At 39.6% G+C, this 22,116-nt stretch overlaps 1 protein-coding gene across 6 annotated transcripts in view; it reads right to left on the reverse strand.

The window, feature by feature from the left end:
• LOC149199891 (uncharacterized) overlaps positions 1 to 22,116 on the reverse strand; it is a 184,731-nt gene that overhangs the window by 120,755 nt on the left and 41,860 nt on the right. For all 6 annotated transcript variants that reach the window (XM_089402547.1, XM_089402546.1, XM_089402550.1 and 3 more), the window contains exon 2: positions 8,686 to 8,736. In XM_089402547.1, coding sequence (XP_089258673.1) covers positions 8,686 to 8,736 — 51 coding nt within the window. The remainder of the gene's footprint in view (positions 1 to 8,685; positions 8,737 to 22,116) is intronic.

Here is a 22,116-nt window from a genome sequence, read left to right on the forward strand (position 1 = left end):
GTCCTGGGTCATCTGCCAAGTGCATGGTACAACTGTGGGGCCGGCTGGGCATGGTGAACCAAGTGCATCTTCATCATCCAATAGGTGGATCTATAGGAATCTTTGAGCGTCTTTGGGGATCCATGGAATGTTGTCTACCGTTGTGGGGGCCCATGACTCTCTAGTATCTACACACAACCTACATGTGCCAATGTAGCCCTCTAGAGGTTTAGAACTCCGTATAGGGAGACCAAACCCAAAATGGGGACCATCTGCAATCCTACATAAGATCCAATGTGTCTCTTAGCCTTCCCGTACAACAAGTCATTTAAATAAATTGAGTTATAGAGCTTACAAACCATGGACAAGAGGTGGGCACTTCATAATGGTCATCTTGTAGTCCAGCATATTCTCAATTTCCAAAATCGAACTGCGGCATCCGTAGTAGGCGTGGGCCAGAATAACATATATATATATATAGAAGAGCATGCGGTGCAAGAATGAACTAAGGCTTCCAATCGAGACGACCGAAGCTATCCCATTCAGCAAAAGGGTTGTCCGTTCCATTCATTCGCTTAACACTGAAAGGCTAACAATTGAACTTAACTATCAATCGTACTAACCATCAATCAAAAGGCCTAGTTCTCGAACTAAGTTACTAATGGGATATTTTGAAGGGCATAACTTCCTAAAAGGATTGAGTGTGTGGAGAGGGAAGGAGTGCATTACGGGGTGTTACAGAAAGGGCTATTCATACGTGGGTGGGGGTTCATGGGAGTTCAAACCGATCATACGTAGAGATTCAAATCCAGCCTTACCGATCGAGAGATTTTGATTGATACTTCATGAGGTGGGGTTCCGGAAACTGGTAGGGGTCACCACAATGTCGAGGGTGGGATAACGGAAGAAACTACTAGAGAGAATATTTTGATTGGACGGCTAGCTACGCATCAACACACCACACCAAAGATATGTCACTGACTAGAGGGATATGAATTCAGGACTGGTAAGGGCCATGAAAGTTAGGTGACTCAACTATACCCATTTTGAGGCCAGTCAGACCCAATATTAGTTACGAGGTGGGCTTGGAAACAGTCATCTCCCAAGGAATAGCTTACTGGTTACACCTATTTATTGGATTTCAAACAGCAGCAAGCCCAATGCGAGTGAGAGCCGACTCTAGCCGGAAGAAGAGTAATTGGAGTAAAGCGTAGGGTGCAGTAAGCAAAGTAAGACTATGAAAGGCAATGGTGGGCCATAGGGAAAAGTCAGCTTGATCGAGCAAGCCTAACGGAATATGGTCGAGAGGGGAAGGATAAGTGCGGGCAGAAGAAACCGTCAAGTCGATTGGGCTTGATTGACTAGACGGAGCAAAGCGATTTGGAGAACAAAACAATGCTGTAGAAATGCTTCATCTTTCCCTTCCCTCAATTGAGAAGGCGGGGTTCGCGAGCCAGGTTCTTGAGTCCAGATTGGATAGAGTAAGTAGTGCTTGCGCTTTTATTCCCCCATATTCGTATTCTGTTACATCTGGTATGGATATTCGTTAGCAGCAGCTTAAGCCATTAGGATTAGGTGTGTGTGGGCACGACCATGACCACTATGAAAAGGAAGAATATCCCATTCCTATTTGTTTTACATGGAACATACAGAGATGAAAGTAGAAGAGGTCAAGGGCAGGGTCAAGGCCCATTCTATAGTTACAATCATCAGGGGCCTTAAGGGAAAGGACGGATACGATCATCAAAGGCTATCATCAGTGGCGATGATCAGGGGCCTTAACTAACAGAATATTGTCCTTCGATCCCTTCTGTAGCTAAAGATTCCTTCACTGTAGGGCTTGCATGACCGGGCTAGATTTATTGGACTGGCTAAAGACAACTTCGCTTAGCATTAGGGCAGCAGCAAAAAGCAGCTTCAAAGACTTTATACTTCGTTTGGCAAGATCGATGGCTTATCAAGATGAATTTCAGTAATGAAACATCCCTGAGAATATTCAATCATTATACATGGCCCATACATGAAGCATTCACTATCTAGAAACAAAATTTCCACAACTTCGCATAAATAGATGCAGCAAATAAGCCCTAGTATAGCGAAATCCCAGCAACAATGTATGTGACAAAAATAAAAAGAAATAATAGCATTAAATTGTACTTACATGTATAAGAATATATCCAACCATCCAAAGTTTGCCATTCAAGAAGCTCTATGACATGAGAAAATAATCCAAACATCAAAATTCATGCCATGCTCCAAAAATTCGTCCTCCAAGAAGGATAGTGAAAATCTCTAAAGAGATACAAGTCCCAAATCCAAGTGATGATGCTAAAATGAATTCACATCACTTGTATTTATACACTTTTAATGAGTTTGATTTAGCTAATTAGGCTACATTAGCCCCTAGAATAAAATAATGTGCAAAATAACTTTTGGTGACAAGCCCACCAAACTATCTCATGAACAAAATAATAAGCCTCTCAGGAGGTCGAATGATCAATAGTACATGTCGTTGGGCCTTATAAGAGGCCTAGTGAAGGCCAAAGGCTATAATGAGACATAGGACTCCCAAAAGTAGTGGACAAGGGGTCGGCCCCTTATTCTCCAAATAATCAACTCATGGTGCTCCCAATGGGTATGGGGGCACACAAGTAACCTCATGGGTCTCCAACTAGATCAAGGATGTCTGTAAATCATCTGCAAGGGCTCGGATTATGATGTAAGTGATACCACATCATTATATAAGTGGGTCATTTGCCAAGTGCATGGTACAACTATAGGGCCGGCTGGGCATGGTGAACCAGGTGCATCTTCCTCGTCCAATAGGTGGATCTCTAGCAATCTCTAAGCGTCTCTGGGATCCATGGAGTGTTTTCTATTGTTGTGGAGGCCCATGGCTCTCTACACACACCCTACATGTGCCAATGTAGCCCTCTAGAACATTAGGACCCCGTATACTGAGACCAAACCCAAAATGGAGACCATTTGCAATCCTACATAAGATCCAATGTGTCCCCTAGCCTTCACGTACAACAAGTCATTTAAAGAAATCGAGTTATAGAGCTTACAAACCATGATTTGTCCTCTTCATTCGAACCCCCATCTTCTCAAAATATCCCTAGCTTGTTATTCAAGGCCGCCATGAGGAGGCTTACATTGCGGTTGATATCTGCGACTTGTTGTTCCAACCGCGTAAACCTCACCTCTGCAGGATCACAAGGTTCGTTTACAGATTTGTCAGCCATGATTAGGGTTTTATGATTTTCAGCCCCACCGATCTAGATCCCTGCAATCTCCACAAAATACCCAAAGAAACCTGCTTTGATACCAAATGATCCGTAAACTGTCGTGGATATTCCACTGGACAATTCGTCACAACATATCTAATAATATTATATTAGAAATCTAAAAATTCTACACTATTATAGTTATATTAAACCTCCAGATCTGTAAATTTAACTGTAATTAGTGGATGCATGCGAATGAAAATTATGCAGAAAAGTAGAGAACAGAAAAATAAGCTCACACACACACATAAGACACAAGATATGCTCTCTGGAAAACCCTTTCGGTAGAAAACCCAACTGGAAGGTGGGGTCGCTTCACTCTCTTTCTTTGTCTATAAATATTGCTGCAAGTACAAAGAAGTAATGTTTGTGGCCTGTGGGCTGCTACAGTGCACAGATCCTCTTTGTGTACTCTACCTCCTATCTCTCTTGGCTATCTTTGCTCAACTACGGAACAAAATTCTCTCAAAAGAATGGAATGCCTCTTCCTCCTAGTGGTCTGATTATAACACAGCCTGATAACCTACTAGTAGCTAATTTTGACTACATCAACTCTTAACTAGAGTTACAATATAGACTCTTCTAGAGTCTTTTACATAATAATCACGTGTATAGCCCCTTTTCCATGAATAATGGGGGTTGACACGGCATCATCCCGAACTATAGGTGTGAAAACAGGAAGGTCAACTTCTGAGTGGCATAAATTTTGCATACGGACTCTGATTGACGCACTTCTTGCGTCGTTGGAAAGATCTTTATGTGTAGAATAGCATGAAATGGTGCGGTGCTAAAGCACCAAAGTTTTACAACCAAAAAACGTTGTTTGATGCCTCAAAACACTCCCAGAAGGTTTCACACCCCGTTTTGCCAAACTAGGTCTCGTCGGTAAAAACGGTCCCGTGCACTGATTCCTCCACTTTCTCCACTCCAAATGCATAGAGATGGATGACAAACAATATAATGATCTAATCCGGATCATTAACCATGCTATCTACAACTATATGATGACAGGACTTTATTTATCTATTAAATATATACATACCTTTTCTTGCTTGAAGATGAAAGTACTTCAACCAACTCAACATGTTGCACATCTTCGTCATCATACCTTACTAGTGGATCCCACACAAGTTGGAATGTGGACTATCTGCAAGGCACTTGCTTCTTCTAAGTAGAGGTGAACCTTCTTATAAAGATTCTAGTGGAGGATCTTGATGATCCCCATTTTGAAAATGCTCTTTTCCAATAATGATTATGTATGATGACTTATTTTATCTTGCTAGATGACTTTGTCCAACCATATATATTACTATTTTAGTTTTATTTTCATGTTTTCAATGAAGATACCATGAGCTACTTCCTTTCTATCATGATGACTACTGGATATATCATGCTTCTATGATGATGTTATCTCTATCTCAGTTATAATGCTTCCTATCATTCTTGTGATGCATTCCATCATGACTACTATCCTCTTACAAACAAAGTGAAGGAGGTTATTTCATTCATAAGAAAGGTCTTTCACTTCCTCCTCCTTTGAATTTGCTAACTTGTATGTACTTGAACAATAGGTACGGTAAGTGAGAGACCTTCTAATAGTGGAGGTCTACCACTTCTTCTTTCTTTGACTTCTTATTTTCAGGTTCTTTTACTTCTTCAGTGATATGGCATTCATTTCTATATTTTATTTTCTTGTTGTCCTTTCCTCAGTTTAGGACAATTCCTCTTAAAGTGCTCACATTCATAGCATTGGATCTTTGACATATCAAGTTTCTTCCTTCTCCGAGGTTCAAACTTTCCAAACTTTCCTTTATTTCTAGCCATAGTTGCACATGCTTGAGTTTGTTCACTTGATCCAACATCACTCTTTGCCTACAACCTAGTTTCTTCAATCTTACATAATGAACAAAGTTCACTGAATGGAGTGGCTTCCTTCTTTCCATAGATACTCAATACAAAGTTGCCCCATTCATCAGGCAGTGCATTGAACACAACGGTGGTCATTTCATTATCAAACATTGTTTCTCCTAATTCTTGTAGTTGCTCTCTTATTTGAGATACCTTCATAAGGTATGAGGCTACCCCTTCTTCCTTTGATACCTTCATTTTGTAAAGTTTGGTTCTCAATGATATGACTTCTACTGCAGTGCTTACAGAAAACAATTCTACCAATTTTTCATAGGTATCTTTCGATTTCTCCAACTTTGCTACATAAGGGATGAGGGAATCCTTGATTGATTCAATGAGGATTCTTTGAGCCTTTATTTCCGCTTTCACATACTTCGATAGTGATTGAGCTTGCTCTTGAGATGGTTTGGAGAATGAACCCTTAACATATTCAATAACTTCACTCTCTATGAGGACCAAATCTATCTTCTTTTTCCATGCAAGGAAATTTGATGACCCAACCAGTTTGTTGCTCTCCTTGCAAAATGAAGTCATGTTGATAGCAGATTCAGACATAAACATGATAATAGATTCAGACATAAATAGAAAATACTTACCTGTCAAGTGAAGATGCTCCTTTTGAAAATGATATATTCAACTTGACGCCTTCTTGATGATGTTGATAATTGAAGATCCCTTCTTGATGATGATTTTTTTCTTGAAGATGTCTTCCTTCTTCAAATATGGCAGTGCTTCCTTTTCAAGAGAGGGAGATAGCCTTGATTCCTTTGATCATGATGGCAATGCTTCTTTTTGCTTCCTTGGATGATGATTGTAGAATGTGTGAGCTTCCCAAGAATGCTTCAAGTGTAGAATCCTTCTTTGAATGAGCTAGGGTTTTTGAGGTCTTCTTCTTCCACAAAGTGTTGATCCTTCTAGATGATATGATCCTTGAGATGAGATGGGTAGTCCTCTTTGATGCTCCTTAATTCCTTCCTTCAAGATGATGTGTGGATTAGTCTTTCTTGATGATCTTCTTGTACTTGGCCCTTAGGTATCCTTCTTCAATTGATGATCTTCTTCAAGCTGCCTTTCCTTGTTGTTGTTACCATAGCTCTGAGACCATGTTGAGAAATCTAGGGGCAGCTAGATTAGGTGATTTCTCTTACTTTGATAACTGCTTGCGATGTTTTTTTAACTTGATTAGCTTCTTCTTCAACTTGATTATTATTGTGTTTTCTATCATCAAACAGCTACCAAACAATAAAGATCAATGAGACAATAAGACACAGAATGTACGTTGTAAGCCAGGGCCGAAACCTCTCCTCTTGAGAGGAAAACCCACAACAATTCTTCTCTTCTTAAAGAACTTCAAATAACAAATTCCAAGACCTAAGACCCTTGTCAAAGACCCCTCCAAGACCAAGTCAACCTTCACAGCTTCCAGCAATTTCGACCTAGCAGCGACTTTGACTTTCCAGCAACTTCGACTTCCCCAGTAACTTCTTCTGCAACTTTGAATTCTCCAACAGTTTCTTCCACAACTTCGATTTGCCCAGCAATTTCTTCTGCAACTTCGACTTCCCCATAAACTTTTGCAATTTCAATCTAGCAACTACTTTAGAAACCCTAACAAGAGAGAGAAAGAGGTCCAAAACTTCGATCTTGGTTTTCTTCTTATTTTCCTTGATTTGCATCCTTTTCCAGCTTCTTTCTTGAAGAGATCGAACTACTTCTTGCTTGATCGAATTGTGCTTCCAAATGAAGTCAAGGTTCTCTTATATTAATATATGTGCTTCTTAGGAGGTCGAATTGTTGTCCTTGAGGCCGACTTGATCCTTCTTGTAGGTCGACTTGTTTGACAAGGCCTTGGAGGGTCTTTATGATACTTTTGACTTTACAAAAAATTTCTTTACAAGATACAATATGCCCAAAGGGGTCTTATATGTATGACAATGACTCTTTTGACTTCATAACTCTATGACAAACCTAGAAGCACTCAATGTGTGCTTGACCTATAAATAAATTTATCTTGAGCCTGAAACCCATGCATCAAGAATGACAATAATAATAAAAAATCTATTTAATATCAAGTATATAAAATCATGATTACAATAGACATTACGAAGACCGAACCTAGTTACACATTTCAACATTTGGGAAGGTGCAATCCAGGAACTAAAGAATTCAGCTTGCGAGCTACACCTTTATGAAGTTTACAAGGCAGGTTTATGGAACTCTACCTGGTCCAAGAAGAATTTTACAAACAAGAAGCCTGTGAAGAATGTTTGGTTCTGATTACTTTGTTGTTTTTTTGATGTTCAATCACTATGTGCTCACCTTTAGTTATATGATTTGCTTTCAGTACCACAAGCCATAAGAAGGGGTGTTAAAATATAAGGCTTACTACGTAATAAAGTCACTTTATGACTTCAAGATATATTAATGTTCACTTTTTATACAAAGCAGTCTATCCCACATTCACAAGTGGAAATGATTTGCTTAGTGAACAATGATATATAAGTAGGTAAACTCCATTGTAATAAATGCACCAGTTATTCATTGATAATATCATATTGCATTATTGTGAATATCTTCCTTTGAGCTTAGTTATGTGACTGAACACTATCTAGGCTTTCCTCATTTAGTGATCTAGCTCATTTTGTAATATTAGTGAGGTTCATGGTAACAATTACTTTCTCCAATAAAAACAATAAATCATCAGCTCCCCAATCATCAGCTCCCCTTCCTAGTAAATATTTTAACTTGCGAAATTTTAACTGAAGGAAAATACAATTTCATCCATTCTCTTTTCTAGATCACAGTAAATAAATTCTACCTTAAAGAATAATGCCCTGGAATAGCCTTGGGACGTGCCCTGGAATAGCCTTGTACCTCCCAAAATCCATGATACCAAAGTGCCAATTCTCATCATATATCTACAACCAACATGCCCAACACCAAATCTCCATGCAGCTAATGACACCGATGTTCAGTCACACTTGACAGCCATCACCATTATCGATGTGGGATGTGGCAATTATCACACATGAACCTCAGCCACTAATATGTGGCACCACATCCCTAGCACAATCATCATCACTCATACTAGTTAAAAAAAAAGTGAGGACTATTGCTCTCCAAAGGTAGTAAATCATTGAAAAGATAAATGTCTGAGTGCAATTAATAATGTTATTGACCCTTAAAGCTCGTAAATGACAAAAACACATGATACCCCAATGTAGCCAGTGTCATTGACGATGGTGTTGACCCCTGAAGACGGAAACTCATTGAAAGGCATTATACTCTACTGTCACATAAGGAGATAGCACAAAACATTGCAAGCTTCTGATCACAATTCCAAAAACAAGGATCATGATAATGCATTTATGGAAACAAACATAGAGGAGAATAATAAATGTATTTTATACAGTCATTTTATTTCAAAATTAAAGTACAAAGACGAAAAAATACCCCAAAAAGATGCGAGGGAAAAAACAACCAAATGGAGGAAAACTACAGAGTTTCATACCGTTGAAAATGTATCATGTATAACAGGTGCCAATGTCCAGCCACTTGTCACCTGCATCATTAGAATTTCGGCACTTGTAAATGAAAATAGAGCATTGTAGAAAACTAAACCCACAGATAACAAACAAATAATTGGAAAACATAAAGCAACATCTTGTGGGATGCTTCAACTTAGGTAAAGAAATGACCTAACTAGGAACGAACTACTGAAAATAACCTCAAAAGAAATTCAGTTGGACAAATTTGTACAGAAAAATGCAGATGATATTCCCATTATAAAAATGACATATGTATAACAAAGATATCTTACAAAGGAGACAATCAACCACTGGACCTACTTTTACTAATTAAGTTATAACTAAAGTCATGCTTGTTTTATTTATCACTATTACTACACATATAAGATTTATGCACACACAGAAAGTAACAAAGTTGCACAACAACAACAAACATATTCAAGATGGTAAGTTCAAGTGTCACAAAACAATAGGCATTGGAGATGACACCTTACCAAACAAGAATATTGTCATCTATTCAATAGTGATCCACTAAGCCTATAATGACAATATAAATGAAACACCAAACCAATTATATCCCTAGTTCAAGGATACATAGTATCCCCAAAATCATTTAGGACTAGAAAGTTAAATCAACTCCACCTATGAATCAAGAACAATCTCAAGAGGGGATGGCATGTAGCATACCCAAATAGGGCATCATATGTGATGTAATATACATTAAGCTTATTACATGAGATTAGCGGGCCTAATGGTTAAGAACAGGTGTTTCCTCCTACGAGGTTTCACAATTTCAAAACAAGAGATGGGTAGAGTTTGTACATGTTGAATGAATAATATTAGCCGTTGGGATGAGATTCGAGGGGTAGGCATCCCCTGGCATGGGACGCCCATATGATCATTGATGGGAGTGTCTCCAAACATTTCAGCCCTTGCCAAGTGACAAGGTCCTGCTAGTATTGGCTTGCAAGCTGTCAATAATGAGATTCGAGGGGTAGGCATCCCCTTGCATGGGATGCCCATATGATCATTGATGGGAGTGTCTCCAAACATCTCAGCCCTTGCCAAGTGACAAGTTCCTGCTAGTATTGGCTTGCAAGCTGTCAATAATGAGATTCAAGGGGTAGGCATCCCCTTGCATGGGACGCCCATATGATCATTGATGGGAGTGTCTCCAAACATCTTAGCCCTTGCCAAGTGACAAGTTCCTGCTAGTATTGGCTTGCAAGCTGTCAATAATAGCTTCACCTAGTTTTTCAGTCAAAGAAAAAAGACTTGTAGTAATAGGTATAAGGGAAAAGTCATGTTTGTTGAATAAAAGGTTAGGGAAAATAAAAATATACCTCTAATCACTAAACATAGCATCGCATACCTTATCATCAATCCTTTATTACTATAATGCACTCAATTTGTATAATAAAGTGATCAGGATTGGATCACTATACAATTTGTCATCCATCTCAATGCCTTCATAGTGGAAAATTTTCATGAATCAACATACAAGAGCAGTTTTATCTACAGGACCCAATTTGGAGAATTGGGATCTAAAACCTTCTAGAGCCAGTTTGAGGCCTTAAATCACATTTTTTGGGGGGTAAAACTTTCCTGCTTAAGCATTGGAGCTATTGACACTATTTCCAATGGTGTAAGAAAGACGTCAATCAAAGTTTGAACACAAAAGTTATGCCTTTTGAAAGATGACCTATGATTGACTACCATGATTTGAGAGGATGTCATGTCATCCTTGGTTACTCATCGAAAAAGGGGCTAGAAACATGAACATTGTTACCCACCAAAACTAGGTGACCCCCATAGGAGAATTTTTCTCTTAGTCATCTCTTCCAACCAATAGTCAGCAACCATTGACAGCCACTGAGTAGCCAATGTGATGTGCCATTCATATCTCAAGAGCACATGTTGGAAGGTGGGCAATCCGACCCAAAAGGTACTTTATTCATTATGCAATCGGGTGCTTATGCTTGTTTTTCATTTGAGCATTCGGCATAGATTATGGGGTAACTTGGAAAAAGGAAGGGTTTTGACCATGGTTTTGTTCCCTCACCTTAAATTGGGGGGGTTAATCTTCAATCTTAGTCCACTAGGACCTCCCCTAATGGCCCATGGCTTTAGGAAGGGTACTACTTGGGAAACCCTGATTGAGATAACGTGGTCCCATTTTCCCCATTCCATATTTATCACTTCCCTCCATTTATTACGAGCCCTATACTCCACCTCCCATCTTCGGTTCTACTTGACCATGGGTCCACTATGATTTAGCACACCCTCTCTCCATTTCCACATATCTAGGTCGGGCTTGGAAATTTTGCCCCATGAGGTTGATGGAGCTAAAAGAAAAGGGAAAGAGCATATCATAGCCACAAGCAAGAAACAAAAGAAAGAAAATTATAAAATGCAAAAGATGATCGGGACATCATGGAAAGGAACCCTTGCATGTCCCAACCCCTGGTGGGTGATGAACTACCCCACCACTAAGGGGGTAACTAATGCTACACATCATTCAAGGCATGCTCTCATTTCTTAGAGCTTCAAGGAGTAATACAAAGAAAAAGCAAATGGCAATAAGAGGGGTGGAAAAATAAAGGCGAAGGTAACTCGTGCATCCATGATTGCTCCCTCCTCACATATGTATGCCCAGAATGTGGAATTCCTCATCATTGCTACCCCTTTGACCATGGCATTTGGCCCTAAGACCCCTTCCCCCTTTGTTCCATCATTATTCACATGCCACCTATTGATTGAAGGATGTACCAGGGACCTGTCTTTCCCCTTAGGGGCTGGGAACACCTAATAGGGTCGTCCATTAGCCACTCCTACCTAGGGAGGTAACACTATTACATGATCAAAGCCCCAAATTTGGAAGGGAAGCCTTGTATGAAGTGTCATTTTGCCCTTGATTAACAAGCTTGGTCCACTTAGATGCACTAATGATTATTGTACCTAATGGTGAAGATGCAACACTGGACATTGTGTGTGATTGGCAGGTGGTTTTCATCATGGGTTGGGCAACTTAACTGGGACCCAAGCCCACTAGAGGAGCATAAGACACCCTACAGGTGAAGTGTTGAGAGCCATGGGACTCCTGTCACTTGCAAAGTATCATTCATATCCATGGGCACCTTCAGCGCCTTAGCAATTTTGCTCTTTGCCCCATATTATTCACAAGACGATGCACTTGGACTAGCATGCCCCAATCGGCTTAGCAATGATCACATGGTTTGGCAGTTGATCCAAGGCCTAGATGAGGTTTGTCTCACCCCTTGAGACATGGGCGGGCTAGCACCATCCTTAGAACCCTCAAACGTTGGAGCAAAACTAGGCAATTTCACCATCAAGAGACGACCCATGAGACCAGCTTTTGTGCCCCAAACCCAAAACTGGGGTCCACAAGATGATTTCAATGGAAGTCTAGGGGCCAACCCCTAGGGCCTAGACCTTGATTTTAAAATGTTTGGAGCCCTCTACACTCACTTTGGCACTAAAGGAACCCAGTGCTTGACTAAAGGAGGCCAACGCATACATGACATCCGCATTTCAGCCCTCCTATGGGTTAATTATTATGTTTTCACATTGGCCATAAGGTTGGCTTGTGACCTTACCTAGTATTTGCCCATTATTTTATTAGTTGAGGGGCTAATAGGATAAAATTAGACATCATTGGACACATATATATTAGAGAGACCTCATTTGATCTCTCTCATCATCAACTTTGTGAATTCAGACCTCTTTAGAGAACTCACACTTGCTTCTTGTGGGTGAATTGGAGATCATAGGATGCACTTTGATGTTTGGAAGCTGATTTTTGGATATTCTTTGGAGCTATTCTTGGTTTAATGGAAGGATATATTGCATGTTATCTTGTAAGTGAATCCTATTGTTGAATATCTTTTCTTGAATGTCTAATGCATGGAACTATTGATTCTAGGTTAAATTTGTGTGCCCTAATTTGTTGAAGATCAATTTATTGAAGAATATCTAGATGAATGTTGTATGCATTACTCATCATAACATGTAATGAATGTTCCTAGTGGTGATCTCCTTGTAGCTCTCCCATGAAACTCCATTTTTCCATTGAATGGGTAAATGTTGGAAATTTGATAGCTAGGGCATCAAATTTCAGCCTCCTTGGGAACAAATTTGGCTTATCTTAAGCATCCTAGACTCCATATGCCCATAGGACAAGGCACTAGTCCTATCACTTGGTGATCATCTTGAAATTTCCTCCATAAATTTATGTCCTTAATTCAGTCCTTTTAAGGCTAGGAAGGAGAATTTGGGGCTTAAAGCGAAATTCTAGAGGGGAGGGTTTTTGGTGGTTTGAGAGCATAAACATCAAGAGGTGGGTCTTGACTACATGACCTATCATTTTAGTGGGCATCCACTCAAATCTCATGCATAAAATCTCTTGCCCTAGGTGTTGCCCTAAGAGGGAAACCTTAGTTTCTTCTCCCTCAACTTGATGACTTTTTTGAAAGTTTCATGAGCCTTGTAATTGTTGGAATCCATCACAAGGAACCTTTTCTCTTTCATCTTGACCTTTGGAACTCCCATTATTGTCAAATACATCAACCCTAGGTCTTGCATCTCCCTTTTCTAGGTCTTTTCATTGAGAGCAAATTGCTTCTTTTAAGAAGCCTTTGAACTTATATTGTGTCTCTATCTCGAATGAGCCTCAGTGAGATCATCTTATACCTTATCTACAACCTATCTTAGAATTGACCTCTTCCTCTCCTACCAAGACTCCTTCCATCGGTGAAAATTCGTAAAGAGTAGGGGGTTTTGGCTGAGGTGACATTGGGCGTCTACCCCATTGTTGTCCCATTGTCTAGTTTATACCTTGTAGGGTTTCCCTCCCCAAGGCCTACTAGATTTTGCGACAACAAAGACTATGAAGAAGACTCTAGAAGGGTCAAATTTGTATCTCTAGTTCAAACTAAAGAAATCAAACATAACCCCTAGTTGGTTATTGAGTTATGTTATAACTGGGCCATTAGGAGGAAAAGGGGTTCCATTCATTTTGATTGTATATTGTTTCAAAATAGAGCAGAACAACTTCAAAGAGGAGTGAGAGAGCATAACAGAGGGGGTTTGTGTTCCGTAGCAACCCAAGGGCCACAGGCTTCAATAACTCCATAGAGAGTGCCTTCCCTTCGTACTTGCAGTATTTCCATTCCATACAAAAGAGAGCAGAGCAGCGTCATCTTCCAACTGGGTTTTCTCCCCAAAAGCGTTTACTAGAGCATATCTTGGTGTTCATTGTGATTGGTGTGTGTTTGTACTTCATTGTTCTCTACTTTCCACATTTTATTTATTGCATGCATAACCAACAAAATCAATAATAACATATATGAATCTAAAGGAATTAACCCTTCATATCATAGCATAGATTTTGGTTTACTTTAATATATCTGTCCAGTGGAATATCCACTAGTTTACAAATCATATAAAGGTTACCACCTTATAATTTGACTATAACAACCATAAGGATTACTACAAGTTGCATAAGTAAATGTGTATTCCCTATTTAGGAATATTACACTCAACCTTTTTTGTACAAAAAGCAAAGTTTAATAATGCCTTGAAAAGGACCACAAACTTTTAGTTAATATTCCTTCCAAAAGCAAATTAACAACCAACCAACAATAGAGATGATCACTAATATTTGTTAAGTAAAACAAGATTAATGAATAATGTGGGAAAACATGTAGTGGCCAATGCACTTTTGTCAAGAAATAATAACATTGCTAAAATAGGGGAACATGAAACCCAATTAATTAATAAATAATATCACCTTATGGCATAATTGACCATAGTAATCCAAAATTTAGGTTCCCTAAAACACAAAATCTTTTATAAATTCCATGATTCCACTAGCATGTAATGTATGGAGAAATAAAACCTATGAAGTAGTAAAAAAATGTTTATTGGAATTTAGAACATGAAAAAGAAATAGAAAAATATGTGAATATTGCAAAAATTGCCAAGTTAATAAGTCAAAAGACATACCCAATTAATTAATAAAACATATCACCTTATAGCATAATTGACCATAGTAATCCAAAATATAGGTTCCCTAAAATAAAAAATAAAAAATAAAAAATAAAATTATAAATTCCATAATTCCACTAGCATGTAATGTATGGAGAAATCAAACCTATGAAGTAGCAAAAAAATATGTCTATTGGAACTTAGAAGAACACGAAAAAGGAACAGAAAAATATATGAATATTGCAAAACTTGCCAAGTTAGTAAGTCAAAAGACATTGAAATGTAATCCAAAATTGACCATAGTAATCCAAAATTTAATTTCACTGTAATACAAATTCCATGAGAGTCTTGTTATCCCTCAGGCTAAGTCACCTGACACGGGGATACAAGATTCGACTGATATAGGGATTCGAGTGTCGGATACGGACATGTTGACCCCCCGAAACAAGACACATTTGGATATGTTATATATATATATATATATATATATATATATATATTAAAAATTAGATATTTCTTACACAAATTCTCATTCAAGATACAAATTCATTGATTTCAAACATAGATCTTCATCTAGAGGTAAGTTTTACAAAGTAACATTATGCATACAAATACAATTGTGACAAATGATAAATCATAATACATATTCAATTCATCAATGATCCAATAGGAGAAAGACAAGATAGTAAGATAAAGATACTGTAGTTTTCTCATTAAATCATCAAAATCAAAATGTGTTACATAGGTAGTGCAATACCCAATGGCAAATGATAGCAAATACAAAACAACTACAAGAGAGCAAATCCTGTCCACAATCGCCATGGAGAACACATCATCCAAGCCTCATAGGAGAACTAATCATCCTGCTACACAATCGTCATGGAGAACACATCATCCAAACCTCACAGGAGAACCAATCATCCTACTACATAGTCGCCACGGGGTGTACATGTATACCACCAGGGGATGGTGAATCACCCTATGGTCATATGTCGCTCCAAGAAGTACCCCGCACCCCCCGGAGCTCCTAGAGCTCAATACATCATACAGGACCCTCATCAGAGGGTCTTTGAACAACACCAAGTTGTTCTCGGAAAGTCAAGAATTTGACTTTCCCTAGGGGCTTTATCAGAATGTCGGCGACCTGTTCATCTGTACCGATATGTTGGAGCCTTATTGCTCCTTGCTGCACCATATCTCGAATATAGTGGTACCTGATATCGATATGCTTGGAGCGATCATGAAATACGGGATTCTTTGACAAACGAATCCCACTCTGGTTGTCACATAGGATCACGGTGGTATCCAATGTAAATCCAAACAGCTCACTGAAGAGCTTTCGCAACCAGACTGCCTCACAGGAGGCCATGCTAGCAGCAATATACTCTGCTTCGGCGATGCTCAAAGCCACCAACTTTTGCTTCCTGCTCATCCAGGATATCGAAGCAGATCCCAAGGAGAAACAGCACCCGAAAGTGCTCTTACGGTCCTCCACATTGCCTGCCCAATCAACGTCAGTGTATCCAAGTAGTCTCACATCTCTGGCAGTGTATCTTAACCCATATGTAATTGTGCCACGAAGATATATTAATACATTCTTGGCACCAATCCAATGTATGTGGTGAGGTTCAACCATATGTTGACTCAACGTGTTGACTGCGAAGCATATATCTGGACGGGAGTTCACTAAGAACATTAATGCTCCGACGAGTTGCCGATATTCGATAGTATTTTGTAAAACAGGTCCAACAGCACTACTGCTTAACTTCTTGAAGTCAAGCTCCATCGAGGTAGTTACGGGCTTGCAGTCCACCATACCGAATCTTTCCAGAATCTTCACCACATATTTTCCTTGAGATAGGAAATTTTCCCCTGGCTTCTACCAAACTTCGAGTCCTAGGAAATAATGCATCGGTCCTAGGTCCTTCATTTCAAATTCAGAAGCCAACTCCCTCTTACATTTGTGAATGAGAGGGTCTGCACCTATTAGTAAGAGGTCATCCACATACAGCACCAGTACGAGAGGTTTGTCATCTTCAACCTTAAAGTAAAGGTTAGGATCGGCTTCACTCCTAGTGAATCCCAGCTTCATCAAGTAGCTATCGATCCTCTCATACCATGCTCGAGGTGCTTGCTTCAGCCCATAGAGAGCTTTCTACAACCTGCATACATGAGATTTTTTATCATAAATCTCAAATCATTCAGGTTGCTCCACGTAGACCTCTTCTTAGATCGAACCATGCAAGAACGCGGTCTTGACATCCATCTGATGTAGGTTCCATCCTTGTGAAGCCGCAAGGGCTATGATCGAGCAGATGGTCGTATATCTGGCAACAGGTGCAAATATCTCAGCATAGTCTATACCTTCCTTCTAGGAGAAACCACGAGCAACAAAACGAGCCTTATACTTTTCCGTACTTCCATCTACTGCATGCTTTATCTTGTAAAGCCATTTAGAAGTGACAATTGTCTTGCCCTGGGGTCTGGGAACTACTTCCCAGACATCATTCTTCATAATAGACTCATATTCTTCAGTCATAGCATCCTTCCATACTTGATGCTTGACGGCATATGAGAATGATGAAGGCTCATTTTGTATGATCGTGCTCATGATGGTTAGGTATACCTGATACCTATTAGGTTTCTTACTTTCACGGAAGGTTCCTCGAGGTGTAGTGTGTCCTTCAGCATCATCGAGTAGCCCCCTAAGCCAAGAGGGCCTCTTCCTAGAAGAGGAAGGCTCAGGTGGATCAATAGAATCCATGGGCTCCTCCACATCAGGCATTGTTACATCATCTACCCGTAGAATCTTCAAAAATCTTTGATCATGGAGCATGGCACAGACAACTTCCACACTCGTACGATTCTTCCTTTCTACCACACCATTCTGCTCAGGAGTATATGGTGTAGTAGTCTCCCTCTTAATGCTAGCCTCAGATATGTCTTTGTGAACCAACTGTAATATATCAGAGGTCTTGCTTTGGCTTGAGGGGAATGGTCCCCTTTTGAGCTTTCCTTCGGCACATCCCGTACATACACCTTCTTTCTCTACTTGGAATTCGGGCATCCCTGTTACCATTTGTCTTACATCGGGTAGAGCTTTGTAATGAAGGTGGGCAAACCTCTGATGCCAAAGTTCGGACTGAAGAGATGTGTCACAAGACATGACACCCAGCAGACTTCCACCGACCTGATATAATGAATCAACATGAAATCCGAGAGTAAAGGCATCTTTAACATTATTTTTCCATACACGTAGCTTGCCATTGCTGAAGGTCACCTTGTAGCCTTTGTCTTCCATTGTCGAGATGGACACCAGATTCTTTTTTAGGTCAGGTACATATAATACATCCTGTAAGTAGATCGTATTACCTTGATTCAATTTGAGAGAGACATTGCCTACACCTTTCACGGGATATTTCATATAATCTCCAAGGACAATTTCCAGGTTAGTTTCTTTCTCTATCAGATTATGGAGAACTTCTTTGTAACCAATGAAGTGCCTTGAGGCACCACTCTCAATGAGCCAAATTCCCATTGAGTCCTAAGGAGCAGAGGTAGATAGAGCAGTTGGTAGATAATATTCATCCTGCTTGTTTTCAACAATGTTGGATTCACACCTGGAATTTCTAGCCTTCTTGAATGGTTGTCCTCTTCCTTGATTTCCAGCACTCCTTTTACCTTTGCTATTGAATTTGCCATTCCTTTGATTGCCATAAGATGGATTTTGATCATCGTCCTGGTGTTAGTCCTTTCTACCAGGGCACTCCCTTGCATAGTGACCTGCTTTATCACAAATATAACATCGTCCTTTTCTTCCACCCTTAGGTCCAGCGTTTCTTTTTTATTTAGTCCTGGAATTATTTCTTTTCTTAGCATGAGAAGAAAAGGCAGCAGGAGGACCTTCAGGCATGGGCATTTCTTGCTCTTCTACCCTTGTTTCTTCTTGAATGCATCTAGCCATTAATTCCTCGAAACCAGGAATTACATTATTGTTCAAAAGAGTAGTCCTGAACATGTACCATTCGGATGGTAATCCTCCAAGAGTCGTGAGTGCCATTTCCCTATCAGTAATAGTCTCCCCAATAGATAGGAGATCATTCCTGATTTCGATGATCCTTAAGAATTATGCTTGCATACTCTCATCTTTACCCTTCTTAATTTCCTTCAGCTTATTTCTAAGAAACAAAACTTGATTTGCATCATTAACTTTAAATAAACTCACCAATCTATCATAGATTTCCTTGGAGGTGTTCAGGTCGGAGATGTAGGCCACCAAGTGCTTGTCGATAGAGTCCCGGATGATCTTCTTTGTTTTGACTTCTCCGATTTTCCATTTGTTCCTGGCAGCAGCGGATGCATTTGATGGAGGCTCAACAATATTGCCTCTCACATGGTCCAACACTCCTTGATCTTCTAAGGTTAGATCGATAGACATCTTCCATCCGTGATAGTCAGCTTTCTCACGGAGCTTGTCCTCGGCAAGAAAGAGTGATGAGGACCCCATAGTTCTTTTAGGATAGCCTTGCCAATCTTCTCTTCGGTGATTGCTCTTGCTCTTGCTCAGGCTTTGTCTTCACCTCAACTCTGATACCATGTTAAGTTATGGTATGTTCTATGCTAAGTTGCACGAAACGGGGAAACGGAAACGAGTTTCCGAAACGGGAAGCGAAACGAAACGCGACCTCCCCAAATTTTGGAAACGGGGAAACGCGAATATATATAATAATATATATATATATATTAAAAATATTTAAAAATTATTATTATATATATGTGCAATCATAAAGCATTAATGATACATTTACATTATATGATTATAATTTATTACATTTAAACATTAAGATTAAATTTACATCACATTTACTCATGAGTCATGAATGATCACATAATGAAAATAAAAATATAGGAAAATCCAAAATCAGCCTTTATTTATATTAGTATATGAGGCTGCAAGTACAATAAAGACTATAAGGCTGCAAGAACTATAGAGACAAGTCACAAAAGACTAATCCTCATCATAACAATCCTCATCAAAAATAGAAGCAGCACAATGCTCAACAGTGGATGGTAGTGCTGAAGAAGATGATGCACCAATTCCACTTCCAGATTCGGCCTCAATATTCAGGGCAGCACGAGAGAGATCCAAATTAGGATTTTCTGCATCCACATCCCATTCTTTAGAAGGACCACTGTTGTATTCTGGACCCCTACGAGATGCAAGGCGAAGGTTGGAGTGCACATAAACAAGATCCTCTGCTTTCTGTGAGCCCAACCTATTGCGCTTCACAGAATGAATAAAACCATAAGGGCTCCAATTCCTTTCTGCTGATGAAGAGCTTGCCACTTGTGAAAGAATACGAATGGCAAGGTTTTGCAAATGTACACCATTTGCTCCATGACAAATCCACCACCTAACTGGATTCATGGTGCTTCTCTCCTCCAAAGCTGATATATCTGCATAATCATCTATTCCTGCAGCAAAACTGGCAAATTCCTCCTTTACCTCCCTATGTAGATGAGAAGGAAACATTCTCATAAGGGCTTTTTTCACCCCAGTAGCCACCTCTCTATCCTTATGGGGTGCCTTCCTCTTCCCATTACTTTTAGCAATAAGCTCCTCATCATAAAATTTGGGGTTCAAAGCATGTGCTAAAGTGTGCAATGGTGTATTGAAATTGTTCCACCTATCAACAATGATTTTCTTGCTCAAACCAGCAAAATGATCATCAACAAACAAAAGTTGTGGAGACTCCTGCGAAATGATTTCCATAGTTTTCTCAACCATGGAATCCATGCCATCATATACCTCTCCCAAGAAAGGTTGGTCAGTGTCAGCACTCCGAAGAAGCTCAAATGCAGGGGTTGTGAACTTTAGCAAGAAATCTACCTTGCTCCACCAATCCTCATCAAGGCACAATCTACGCACCATAGATCCCCGCTCTGAATCTGGTTGTCTCCACTCAATCCAAAGTTGACTCACCACCATAGAAACTAATGCATGCTTAACCTCAACAAGGCGGCGCAACATCACGAAGTTTGAGGCATATCTTGTCTCAGCAACTTTTAACAACTCCAATTTGGAGTACTCTCGAAATATGGCCTGAGACTGGTGGTGGTTGGTGATGAATTTGATAATCTCCCTTGCTTCCCCTGTGAGTTCCTTTATCCAGGAAACTTTGTTGTCGATCTCCTCTAAGATCAGATTCAGATTATGGACAATGCATGGTGTCCAAAAGATGTGGTCATACCTCCCCTCAATAATTAAACCTGCAGCTTTACAAACCGGTGCATTATCCGTGATAACTTGCACCACCTTGTTAGGCCCTATTTGTTCAATAGCTTTTATAATAACATCAGCAATGTACTGTGCATCTTTCACCTCTCCTGAGCAGTCTTCTGCCTTGATAAACATTGCTCCTTTGGGGGAAGTGGCAATGATATTTATCAATGGTTTATGCCTCATATCTGTCCAACCATCTAAGACTATGGTAACCCCAGAGCTACTCCAGGAAGAACGAATTGGAGCTAAAATGTCCTCCACAAGGTCCTTCTCATTTTTGAGAAGTTGGGTTCTGACTTTCTCATAGTTGGGCCCCTTGTACCCTTGAGGAGCTTTGTTAACTGCCCTTATCATATCTTGCCAGTAAGAAGAGCGAACAACATTGAAAAAGGCAGATTTAGTGAGCAAAACAGTGAAAAAATTGATTTTCAGCACGAATATCGAGGAGGCGATTTTCTGCACGAATTTCGAGGTCTGTCCGTACAAGTCCGTACGGCCGTCCGTACAGTCCGTACGGTCCGTACAGTCCGTACAGCCATTTTTCAGACTGTCTGTTAGCTGAAAAAACAGATAAGTTTGCTTGCTGGAAAATTTCTGTTTTTGCTGATTTTTTGCTGAAAAATATTTTCTCTGTAAAAGGCATTTTCCAGAAATAAAGAAGAGCTCTCAAACTGGTTTTCCCCAAGAGTTGTAGGGGGTTTTTCCAGGGTCAAGTTGACCAAAAATCACTGAGTTTAAATGTGTTTTTATCGCTGTTTTAATTGCTGATTTTTTATTTCTGCAATTTCAGCACTCTGAAAAATTTCCAGAATTTGTGTTTTCAGCAATATTTATTTTTTCAGTCTGTTAAATGTATGGCTATGGGAATGGGCATTTAACTATATGGGAGAAATAAGGTGAAACTGAAAACCGGGGTGGGAAACAGAAAATTTTACATGATGCGGGTGGGAGGCAGGAAAATATGATATCCATTCAATGTAATAGGAAGTCCTAGAGGAAGGCATAAGTCAATCTAGAACTGCAGAACTTCTCTTCTTGATCTTTGGCCTAGGGAAAAGTGTCCAAAAGAATTTAATTTTTCTCCTAAAGTAACTTTATAATTTTTATAAAGTTAAATCTAATTTGA

Source organism: Pinus tabuliformis, chromosome 2_1 (genome assembly GCF_031772625.1).
Source record: "Pinus tabuliformis cultivar Carrire ecotype Pingquan chromosome 2_1, CPIR1, whole genome shotgun sequence".
In the NCBI taxonomy this organism is placed as follows: domain Eukaryota; kingdom Viridiplantae; phylum Streptophyta; class Pinopsida; order Pinales; family Pinaceae; genus Pinus; species Pinus tabuliformis.